At 34.5% G+C, this 13231-nt stretch overlaps 1 protein-coding gene across 1 annotated transcript in view; it reads left to right on the top strand.

Moving 5' to 3' along the window:
- LOC115215439 (dynein heavy chain 5, axonemal-like) overlaps window positions 1-13231 on the top strand; it is a 370977-nt gene that overhangs the window by 259000 nt on the left and 98746 nt on the right. The window contains exons 44-47 of the mRNA XM_036506013.1: window positions 3511-3663; window positions 5808-5948; window positions 9460-9505; window positions 10914-10958. Of these exons, the coding sequence (XP_036361906.1) occupies window positions 3511-3663; window positions 5808-5948; window positions 9460-9505; window positions 10914-10958 (385 nt within the window). The remainder of the gene's footprint in view (window positions 1-3510; window positions 3664-5807; window positions 5949-9459; window positions 9506-10913; window positions 10959-13231) is intronic.

Here is a 13231-nt window from a genome sequence, read left to right as displayed (position 1 = left end):
TATATTTCCCCACTGAATTGGGAATGAATCTACATTTTTCCTTTTTTAATAAGTTTTCATTACAAAGATACACTAAAATTATTATTTGCATTCCATTTACCTGTTGTATTTAACATAGCTTGAATTACTTCAAGGACTAGGGTGCATGCTACTTGTTAAGGCACTAGAATGCTGACTAACTGGTTAGCAATTCAAATTTGCACTCTGCTCTTTATCAAAATGCATTACTCTGTTTCATTCATCAGCTGACAGTAGCTACCTTTTTCAGTTTAAAACTGAGTTGATTCAAGTACAAGTATACACCAATCTGCAAAACCACAGAACCCCAGAATGTTCTCAAGTATTGAACCTGGAAAAGTACAGAACAAGCAGTCATTAAGCCTGGAAAAGTACATAACAGGAAAAGAAAAAAAAACTTAAAATATTGCTTCTGAAGTTAGAATATTACAACTAAAATAGTAATAAATGCCCTTTTATATTTTATTTTTACATAAAGTCGAATTAAAATATTCTAGAAGCTGTTTATTTTCAATTTTAGTGAAAAGATTAATTGCCTGCAAGCTTACACATTAAAAATTTGATACTACAAATTTATATATTTAAAACAATCACTTGAAAGCAATTCAAGCAAGATTCACAATTATAATACCTAATTTTTCTTTTAAAAAAGGTTAGAATCATTTTAACATTTTGTACTCAGTTTGTTCATTAGCATTAATTGTCTTAAAATATTTTTCTTACTTTAAATAATTTGTTATCTGACGATGCAAACTTTAAAGAAATTAATTTTTTTGTTGCCTTAAAACAATTTTTTTTTTACTATTTTCTATTCTTTTAATTTATATATACTCTACATGAATTTAATTTTATAATGCAAAATCTCTAATTAAAACTTTTTGGATAATGAGTTTTGTTATGAAAAGAAAATTTTTTAAAATAATGTAATGCTAAAAATAAGTCAGAAATGTTATAGTTTAATACAAAAATTTTTTTTAATCAAAAATATTAACTTAAATTTTTTTATTTGATGCGAATAGCAATAAACATATATATATATATATATATATATATATATATTATATATATATATATATATATTATATATATATATATATATATATATATATATTGATAAATCTCAGAGCGAGTTATAAACAGTAGCGGTAACACATCGTGACGCATATTTGCCATTTGAATATGGCTAACACCTAAGGGTGGATGCTGCTGTAGTTTGTAGCCCCAGGAAGATATCTCCTCCAGCTGGCTATAGACACACTATCTGTGCCCTCTCAATATCTGTGAAGGGAAGTCATGCTCCTTGTCTTCAACTCATGATACACACGGACTCGAGTTTCAAGGTGTTTACCTGTCATCCACGCTTAGGGGTTAGCCATATTCAAATGGCAAATATGCGTCACGATGTGTTACCGCTACTGTTTATAACTCGCTCTGAGATTTATCATTGTTTGATTTCACTTTTTCAATATCAGTTTCAATCGACACTGGAAAAAGTATATGTATTTGTGAAGGGAGCTGACTTCTCGTCGACAACCATGATTGTCACACGCTGATGATAGGTAAACACCTTGAAACTCGAGTCCGTGTGTATCATGAGTTGAAGACAGGGAGGATGACTTCCCTTCACAGATACTGAGAGGGCACAGATAGTGTGTCTATAGCCAGCTGGAGGAGATATCTTCCTGGGGCTACAAACTACAGTAGCATCCACCCTTAGGGGTTAGCCATATTCAAATGGCAAATATGCGTCACTATATATATATATAAATAAAACAGTGTACACACTATCTGATGAACAATTTCAGATATTTATTTATCAAATTCTAACTTCAGCAGCAATATTTTATGTTTTTTGCCCTTCTTGTCCTGTACTTTGTCATGTTCAATGCTTAAGAATATTCTAGGATTCTGTGCTTGCATTTTCCATTCTAGTCCACTTTCTTTCCAGGCAGTGCCTCTGTTGTTATAATAAACAATACTTGTAGAATTGAAAAAAATGTTACTATTGCAAATATTTCTTAGATACAGATTTTGTTCAAACTTGGAAATGTTGTTTGCTCACAAAAATAACAAAGAATTAATTAGCAGCATATCTGTTACAAATAAACATTTTATTAAACAATTTTTATTATGCAATAATGTTATATTCTGATTAAATAATTAATAATTAGTTATTTTAATGAGGGAATTTTAAATTTCTATAGGTTTTTAATAAATACATATTTTAACAGATAAACAGAATAATAATAATCAATATGACATTGCAAAGTATCATAACATTTTGTACGTTTAATATTTATAGACGAAGTTTTCTCCAAAATATTTGTTTCAATGAACTCTTTCATTTGAGTTCAAATAATTTGTTTTCTTAAAAAGACAAAAATATTTTGATTTCAGTTAAGGCCACACAGCTCTTTTTGTAACTGATATTTTTTGACATGGTTTTCACTATAAGATTCTTCTCAGAGCTCTTCCATCTGAAGTAAATCTTGAATACAGAATAGCTGTGAAAACAGCTTAGAAGATTGGTTACATACCCTTAGAAAATGGGGAAAACAACTGGCTAGCAAGCTGTTACAGAGTACTGAACCCTGTACCACTCAAATTCCTGTTGAGTGCTCAGTACCATTAAGTTAAGTGACACATAACATCAGATAGTGTCGTTTATAAGGTTAAATATCTTAAAAGGATAAAAATATTTGTTAAAAAGATTTCCTATTTGTTGTCACTCAAAGCCACCTTTTTTATAGCAAATATTTTTTGATGAGGCTTTTATCATAAGATTCATCTCATAGAACCTTTTCATTTGGACAAAACGGTTGTATAGTGTCTTTTACAATAGCTGAGATACTTAGATTCAAAATTTTTTCATTATTTAAAGCCACACAACTTTTCATAACAAATACTTTTTAATGAGGTTTCTCCAAAACTGTCTTCCCAATGTGCACATTCTTTCAGACCCAATTAATCTTATACATTTCTGCTAAAATAACAGATATTTTTTTATTTAAAGTCAATTTTTTGCCTTTCTTTAACATTTTTGACCACACATATTTTGGCCTAACTTTTTTTTTAATGACCCAAATTTCAGTTATTTTATCTCAAATGTAGCTTTGGACTGAACCATCATTGCTAAAAAAATGCATTCAATTTGGTTGAGAACTGGATTATTGATGAAGCCTAGAATTGTTTTCAATTACTAAAAGCTAACCATAAGAGTGATACATTACTGTTTTGATAGAAGGCATTTATATTCCTAAAGCAGGATATTCTTTTATATTGTTTTAAATGTTAACAGTCTATATTAATGGATAGCAGTAAAAATGTAAAATATGTATGAGTAGAAGTGAGTTAGTATTGTATCCTGAATATATAAATATATGTCTCTAGTACAAGAGGGCTTATGTTTCATTATGACTAAAGATAAAATGTATAGACATGTATGCAACAAGTAAATTAACAAACTTGTTTTTTTTTTGTTTTTTTTTGTAGGAAAGACACTTCCCTGAAAGTGTTATTGAAATGATTCCTATACTCATACCTGCAACCAGAAAGTTATGGCAAGATATAAAAGTGAAAATGCTACCAACTCCAGCCAAATTTCATTATGTTTTTAATTTGAGAGATCTCAGTAGAATATGGCAGGTTTGTATGAAATAGTTCAGAATTTATATCCTGTATATATGGAGGTAAAACAGTAGAGTAGATATGGTGGTAATCTACCAGCTCTGGGTTAATGAATTCAAAATCACTGAAAATAGTTTTGTTGTTTCTGATTAGATGAACTTAATCTACATTTTACCTTATCTGGCCAATAGATTTTTTTGTTTTTTTTTTTGCTATGTATATGGGTTTATCTGTTTTGGTTATCAAACTGAACATCACGGAAAGGAAATATTGGTTTCAAAATTTGACACAAGGCCAGTAATTTCACAGGAGGAGATAAGTTAATTGCATCGACCCCAGTGCTCAGGGAAAAGCAAAGTCAACCACAGCAGAATTTGAACTCAGAACATAAAGACAGACAAAATGCTGCTAAGCATTTTGCCTGGCATGTTAACAATTCTGCCAGCTTGCCACCTTTGGAGAGGAAATATTGAGAAGATATACTCAATAAGGATGCACTAGTCTGGCTTTACATTGCTCCACATTATAAAGGATGAATTGTAACAGTGTATTTCAAAGCCTTGACATCAATTTTTGAAGAAAGTGAAGTTTACTGATGTAGCCAAAAACATTGACCCTTTTGTTACTGAATTTATTTTGAGATGTTCAGTGTTTCTTTTGATTACTTCAAATATAATAGAGAATTTCGTAAAATAACTTAGCTATCATTCAGCTAGTGTTAGGAACATAAATTGTGACTAAGGTTTGGGGGAAGATTTTAATTCAAAACTTTTGAAAACAAGACATTTGTACTCAGAGCCAGAGCTGGTTTCAGCTGGGTTGGTAATGAAAGGGTTAAAAAGATTAGAGCTCATGATATTTCGGTTAACTTTTTATTATCTTGGTATCTGTTTAGCTATTTTATTTCTTTATGGTTTGCTTGTATGTATGTACAGAATGATAGGCTGGAGAATAAAGGGTCATTTCTTAATGGTTGTTGCTTAGACCTGGTTATTCCTTATGCAGCAGACGTATTAGGAAAGGCATTCCAGATATTTCTAATCTAACCTATTAATTTTGTATCATCATGCCAAGAAACCATGCTCCACTAAAAAGAAAAGAGTAAATGGAAGTGACATTAGCTCTGCAAGCAACTCAGAATAAAAACATAGCTACAGGGAAGGGATGACTTTTTAGTTTATCAAAGACAATCACTTAACAGACTCAAATAATCCATTATATGTCGTAATATGGCTGATGATAGGAATAGCACCAGCCGTAAAAGATATACCAAAGACATGACATACGTAACAAAGACGGCCAGTTTTCTCATTTGCTAAGAGTGTGCCAGATGATGGACTACGGTGAATGGGGAGATAATTTGAGATTCATCCAACCCTTTCCAACAAAGGAAAATAATCATAAAATAATGATGATATTTACTCTTTTACTTGTTTCAGTCATTCGACTGTGGCTATGCTGGAGCACCGCCTTTAGTCGAGCAAATCAACCCCAGGACTTATTCTTTGTAAGCCTAGTACTTATTCTATTGGTCTTTTTGCCGAACCACTAAGTTACGGGGACGGAAACACACCACCATCTGTTGTCAAGCAATGTTAAGGGGACAAACACAGACACAAACATACACACACACACACACACACACACACACACACACACATATATATATATACATATATACAACAGGCTTCTTTCAGTTTCCGTCTACCAAATCTACTCACAAGGCTTTGGTTGGCCCGAGGCTATTGTAAAAGACACTTGCCCAAGGTGCCATGCAGTGGGACTGAACCCAGAACCATGTGGTTGGTAAGTAAGCTACTTATCACACAGTCACTCCCGCGCTGTATATTGTTGACAACAATGAGAATGGCGCATCTAAAGCTACATTATTCAATGTGTGTGTATGTGTGTGTGTGTGCGCGCGTGTGTTTAAGATGGGGCTTTGACAGAAACCTGTCTGCTATTTCTAGCAGATAGAATGTCTGGCCTGGTGATTGTAATCCTCAACAGATGAATGAATTTATAGTAGCAGTCTGATTATATGTTTATATGTTTTGCATCTGAGAACTGATTGGTAGGTTGGCTGAAATAATGACTTACTTATTATAACAGATGTTGTATCTCTTCTTTACTTGGTTATATTTTCTGTCTGAATATTTCAGGGCATGTTGAAAAGTGAAGCAGAGGTTATCAACTCAGCAGAAAGTATTGTTTGTCTTTGGAAACACGAATGCACTAGAGTGTTGGTTGACCGCTTTATCAATGTAGACGATAAGAATTGGTTTGAGAAAGTATCTAAGGAGGTAATACCCATATCATTGATAAGTGATTTGTATACTTTTATTTTATATTGCAATTGGCAAGCAGCAACACCATCGATTACAAGTTTCTTGTGAGTTGTCACTGATTCAATAAATGTCCTACAATGAGAGTACCAGGGGAATCTCTGTATAACTTTGTGGAAAACAAATATCAAAAGAAGTAATGCAATTTTTTGGAGTAGGAGTGATTCTGTGACTTATGTCTTTTGCTAGTATATATTAGTGAAAAATATATACCAACACATACGCACCTGCATCATCATAATTAACCATCATCATTGTTTTTAAATTCATTTTTCCATGGTGGTATGAGTTAGATCCATACACATACACACACACATGCATGCATAGTTTTTGTCTACAAATTTCACTCTCAAAACATTGGGCAGTGCAGAGCTATGTTAACAACACTTGTCCTAGGTATCACGAAGTAGGATCAAATCCCAAGCCATGTAGTTTCAAAACAAATTCTTTAACCATAGAGCTATGCCTGCTATAGAGTTTCTTTATTTTAAAAATACAACAATTAGCTGTTAATTATTGTTTATTCATTTGAATAATTTTGAATAATTCATTTTAGCTTATTTTAATTTATCTAACTGGCTGAAAGTAGGTGCCAGTCCACACTTTCATTCACAGACTTTGTCCACATTGGCAAATGCAAAAAGTAACTATCCAAGTGGATATCATATTGTGGTATGAGATCTGAAGAATTGACTTTCTGTCCACTGTTGGTGTTTCGTTCTGTAATTTGACACTGCACACCTAATTCTTTGTTTCCTTAATGTTGCCATTATTTAATGTAGAGAGCATTAAGAAGCCAACTTGGAATAGATATGCAGTAAAGAAAAAAATTAAACTATCAGTAAATGACTAATGCATTTTCTAACATGTTTTGGTTGCTATTCTGACTCCATCAGCAAAGCATCGACTTCGCTGTACTTGCCAAATTAGTAATGAAAGGATCATTTAGAAAACATACTTGATTGTACGCACATACTGAAGAAGGGAAATCAAAGAAAGTGCTAAGTAGTCTCAGTTTCACGAAGTTGGTATAAGACTGGACTTGCTGGAAAACTGAAAATAATATTTATTCATTGATTCATATTGATTTTTCTCAATTTTGGCTAGAGATAGTCACTATGTATAATACAGCTAAGTTTTCTTAACAATTCTGTTCTGTCTTTATCTTTCTCTCTCTCTCTCACTCTTTCTTTATATGTGTGGGTATTTTGTCCTATCTCCTCTTCAACCAAAACAACTTACAACTACCCCCACTGCCTTAGCTATCAACCTATCCACCCCACCTTCTCTCTCTCTCTATCCACTTCCCTCTGTTTTCTCTCATACACACTTCTACATACCTCAGTACTTCCCCTCCACTGCCAACTCACCATCATTATTTGATTCTGTCCCTCCAGCCCCAACCATTTAGCACTAACTGCTGCCTTGACTATCAACTTACCTCCCCCATTCTGTCCACCTCTCTCCATCTTCTCTCATGCCTTTCTATATAACTTAGGAATCACCCTTCCATGCCAACCTAACTACTTTCTTTGAATTCCCCCTTAGCCACACTATAAGCATTTAATAATTGCCCTCCCCTTTCTCACTGTCTCAACTTCCCATAATTCTATAGCCATTATCCCTAAACTGTGACACCTTTTCACAAACCAGCTATAACTGTCTACCCTTCAATTACTCCCTATCCCATCCCTGTCACTCATCTCTCAACTCACCACCTCTACTCCTACCTCTCTCAATACCCTGATTGTTAACCCTCTCCTCCACCCCATCTTTGTGAACTAACTTTCTTATCCCACTTCACCCTTCCCTGCCTCAACACCCCCACTGAATCGCCTACTTCCTCCCTCCAGTACTGCCTGCTCTCCACATTTAAACAGTTCACTTTTAAAAGTCTCTGCATCATGATCTGAAATGTAAGATATTCCCTACCCTGATGATGGAGACTCAATTCATCCAATATTTATTTGCTTCCATTACAGGCTGCATTTTTTGGTAAACTACATCTATCACCATTATAATGGATCCCCAAACCCCAGAAACAGCTGTCAAACCTGTAACACCTTACTTCATCCTCTTTAATTTTCTCTGTTGTTCCAATACATAAATATCTATGTATTTATACTTAAATATTCATCGTCCGAAAATCTTCAGTCTTTGCTTTCTTTCTATTTGCATGTATATGTATATATACAAACCCAAACTGTTTTATTTAATTTGTTTATCCACATAATTGCCTCCGTATCTGCTCATCACCTGGATTCCTCTTATAGCCACTCTGAATTGGTCCTTCATAAAAACACAAGAGTTTAAGTTCAAATCATTTGAGGGCTACTAAGTGTTTTTTCTATCAAGAATCTTTGTATCCCATCTGTTTATATATATATATATATATATATATATATATATATATATAGCAATAATAAATCCTCTATGGGTCAGCCACATTTTGCTGGCAAATATTGACTTCCGTGCCAGTGGCACATAAAAAGCACCAACCAATCATGGCTGCTGTCAGCCTCCCCTGGCATCCGTGCCAGTGGCACGTAAAAAGCACCCACTACACTCACGGAGTGGTTGGCATTAGGAAGGGCATCCAGCTGTAGAAAAACTGCCAGATTAGACTGGAACCTGGTGCAGTCTCCTGGCTTTCCAAGCCCCAGTCGAACCGTCCAACCCATGCTAGCACGGAAAATGGACGTTAAATGATGATATTGATGATGATGATGATATGTGTATATATATATATATATAATCGGGAAGTATATTTGCCACCAAAATGTGTGGCCGCATTTGTATCATTGGAGATTTTCTTTCTCCGTCTTCCCTTCTTTGGACTCTTTCTATATTTCTGATGAAGAGCTCTGCTCAAAACGTGAAATCCTCTTTTCTTTCCTTTCCTGAGCTTCCAATAGCACTGTACTTATTCCACATCCGTGTGTTGTTGTTTTTTCTTGCTTGTTCATGTTTGGATTAACTATATATATATTTATATTACATATATATAAGCTAATCTATTTATTTAAAAACCAATGGTCCATATCCTTGGGGAAATTATTTCATTCTTAATAACCCAAACTGCATATAAATATTGGATCATCCCATAAATGATGCATTTTTTTTAATTGCATGAACTAAAAGTTGGAGGGGGAGGGGGTAAAGTACTTGCATCAACTTGCTATACAAAGCAGGTAGTAATTTTACCTTGTGCTTATTCTTTGTGCAAGTTTTGAAGTTCGATTTTAACAGTTATTTTTTCAAAGCTATAATGGAAGTGACAAAGGAGCATATTCTGCATATTTTGCTTTATGAGTTCAATAAAGCAACAACGAAACGGAAAGTGTGAGGAATATTAATGCAGTATATGGGGATTGAACAATAAGAGTAAGCCAGTATCAATGGTGGTTCCAGAAATTCAGAGCTGGACACACAGCCTAAAAGACAAGCCTCATCCTGAAGACCTGTAGAGCTCAACAGGGATGTCCTGCAAACCTTGGTAGAAAAGCTTGGATTTAGTCATTTAACCAGTCATCAACACGTGAACTAGAAGGAAAACAACCATCTTTGGTTTCAAGATGAAAGATGTTCTTCCATCAGGATAATGCTCGGCCACATACAGCAAGGATGACATTCCAAAAGCTAGTGCAGTTTGAATGGGGAACGATGCCCAACCCACCATCTTCACCAGACATTGCTCCATCTGATTATCATTTATTTCACAGTCTTCAAAATCATTTGGATGGAAATTCTGTAGATGAGGTCAGCACAGTAGTGGAGGAGTATTTTTCACCATGGACCAGTGTATTTTTGAAGGGGGACCTTGCAAGTCTACCAGATAGATGGAAGTGCATTGTAGAAAAGGGAGGAGAGTATATTTTAGATTAAAAAATAAATTTGTCTTAATTTTGAAAAATAAAAAAAGTATTAAAAAAAATGCATTATTCATGGGATGACCCAGTGCAATCAGAATTAGTTACAGTTCACCATTGTAAGCATTGTATATATGCAGACAGGGCTGAATACAGTATTTTGGTTACTGACAGTGCTCTGCTTGAAGTATTCCATCAAAAATACCATTAAAATTATTCAAATGTATCTTTTTGTTTTTTTAGACTAATCAGATAAAAAGTACGTTTTTCAAGATACTAGTTTTATCTTGGTAATATGCAGTCATTCTCTAATTTGTTAGTTGCAATAACCCTTTGGACACCAATCCTGACCAGGCTGCCCCTACTTTTATGATGTAAACTTCCTGCTTAAGGTGATCTAAATTAAAACCTTCCTTCAAGATCTTATATAAATTTATGTTCCAGACATCAGCTTAATAATCCTGTCTACTATAGGCACAGGGCCTGAAATTTTGGGGTGCAGGGGACTCGCTGATTACATCGATCCAGTGTTTCACTGGTTCTTAATTTATCGACCCCTAAAGGATAAAAGGCAAAGTTGACCTTGGTGGAATTTGAACTCAGACTGTAAAGACAGACAAAATAGATATCAGCTTAATAATGCCACAGTTATTTTACATTTTACTAAACTCTTCATTATTTCCAAAATTAATTGAACCAATAGCAGCATATTTCAACAGAAATATAATAATAAAAGGATTTCTTTGTTCTGTGAATATTAACATTTTTGTTGACACGTAAAAAGCACCCACTACACTCTTGGAGTGGTTGGCGTTAGGAAGGGCATCCAGCCGTAGAAACATTGCCAGATCAGACTTGGCCTGGTGCAGCCTTCTGGCTTCCCAGACCCCAGTTGAACCGTCCAACCCATGCTAGCATGGAAAGCGGACGCTAAACAATGATGATGATGATGTATTGTCTGTTTACGTACAATCAAATAAAAACATCTTTGTGATTATTTCATTAGGTGGCAAAAGAGTATTTTGGTCCGGATTGGCTGCAACGATGAAGGCAGAGCCTTATTTTGTAAATTTTCTCCGGGATCCGCCAGAAGCCACAGGTATGTAATAAGTTACATTTTATTGGCAATTTATTTTATTCAGCGTTTTGCTTTCTGTAGGAAGAGGATGTCTCTAAACTTGTTACTGTTATTGAAGAGTGAATTAAAATCAAATAGAAAATCTGTGTTGTTAAAGGCTGACCACACACATAAGTATTTATGCAAAAACTTTTCCTCAAATTATTTTTTATTCAAATGTCCATCTTGTATCTTTAAACACCATCCTCATCTCTGAGATCCCTTATCTAAGCTAAAAATAAATGAGTCTATATATTAACTACTTAGACATCTATTTGAAGAAATATATGTTAGCAATAGAGGCTGTATCAATACTAGGAGGTAATATTTACCCCACTTAAAAATGGATGTTCTGTTGGAATAAACTTTACTGTGGTAGATATCATGGGAGATATAAACAAAAGTGACATTTTGCACTGAAAGCTAATATGAGAGTTTCTCTCATAGTACCTTTTGCAGTATAGTTTATTCTAACAGAACATACATGGTTAAGTGGAGATTAATATCTATTTTAAGGTCACCATCTAAAGGATCTAGAAAGTGCAGAACTACCTCAAATTTCATTGGATGTTATATCTTTTTAATTTGCCATAGTTAGTGCCCAGATTTGAGGTGAGGTATGTAAGGTATTGTAATTAAAGCAGTATTGTAGGATTTACTATATTGGATTATATGACCATGTGGAGGCACGTGGCTTAGTGGTTAGGGTGTCAGCACCATGATTGTAAGATTGTGGTTTCGATTCCTGGACCTGGCAACTCATTGTGTTCTTGAGCAAAACACTCCATTTCACGTTTCTCCAGTCCACTCAGCTGGCAAAGATGAGTAATGCTGCGATGGACTGGCATCCTGTCCAACTGGGGAACACATATGCCATGAAAACGGGAAACTGGGCCCGTGAGCCTGGCTAGGCTTTAAAAGGGTGCATTTATTTATTTTATTATTATACGAACATAGATGAAGATGTACATATCCACTATAAGTATCCTTGTGTTTCTGGGTAGAAATGTTTCCTTATTCTATTGGGTTGTCCAGAAAGTTCATGCCAATTTTAAAGGAAAGAAAAAAGTCAATAAATACTTGCCATTACATTTTTAATCAACCAAATATGAACCATTTTGTTGCAAAATGCGTCTCCATCTTTCCTTTAACTTGAAAATACCCTCTTCCCAGAATTGAGGTGGTTTCATGGCAAAGAATTCATCAAGTTATCTTTTTACATCATCCAAGGAATTGAAATATTTACCATTAAGACTATTCTTCAGAGACCTGAATTAGTGGAAATCCAAAGGAGCAATATCTGGAGAATATGGAAGGCATGGTAACACATCCCAGCCGATCTGCAGCAATTTTTGTCTGGTTCCCAAAGCATCAAGTGCCAAAAACGAACTTTCTTATCTTCCATTTTAAAGGGTTACAGAATTAACACAGGTTATAGGAACATAAATCTTCTTCCTCGAAAAGATAGCTTAAACTGTCCTCTAAATGGAGGTGTAGTCAAATCCTATTTTATGGACTCAACCATGTTCTAAAATAAGCCGAAAGGTAAGCTATTATAAATCGGTACGGACTTTCCAGACAACCCAAAACATTGACTTAGTTTAATCAACTGACAGAAAAAGATACCATACTACGTCTGTCATGTTTATACAAGTTCCATAGTTCTACAGGTGTCCAGTTGCTGGTTATTATCATGACTGCTGTAGAAATCAGTTTAGCTGTGGCAAAAAGATAAAATGTATCACAGTGGGTTGTTTAGGACAAAGTAAAACACAAGTAGGTAACACATAAGTTCAACTTGATTAATCAAGATAAGGAGGGGTCTTATTGTGTATGAACCTAATTCATTTTAGCCATTGGAAGCATGATATAAAACAGATGAGGCTGATGATGGTATGTGACTGTTATCTTGACTCTGTTGAAGATCCTGAGCTAGTAAAGTATGATTTTGAAAAAAGTCCAGCCAATAATAATAGTCTTGTGTTTCATCCACAACACTTTGGTTGATAAAAGTGCAGTGAAATTGATATGTATCAACACAACTGCCATGAAATATCTGTCATGGTATTTCCTGTTTGAAACAACATTTGTTAATGAATTTCTCCGGCCAAAGATCAACTCTGATTGGTCATATTGTGCTCATCCTATCTTTTGTCCTTTCTATGTTTGTGTGATATGATCGGGATTTAGTTGCTATTTCCAGCAAGTTGAACAACCACAGAAAGGCTCCCTCCCTGAGTTATGATAGGACATTT

The sequence above is a fragment of the Octopus sinensis genome, linkage group LG9 (genome assembly GCF_006345805.1).
Source record: "Octopus sinensis linkage group LG9, ASM634580v1, whole genome shotgun sequence".
NCBI classification, from domain to species: domain Eukaryota; kingdom Metazoa; phylum Mollusca; class Cephalopoda; order Octopoda; family Octopodidae; genus Octopus; species Octopus sinensis.
The sequence above is the reverse complement of the archived record's forward strand: the minus strand, read 5'-3'. Positions and strand labels throughout refer to the sequence as shown.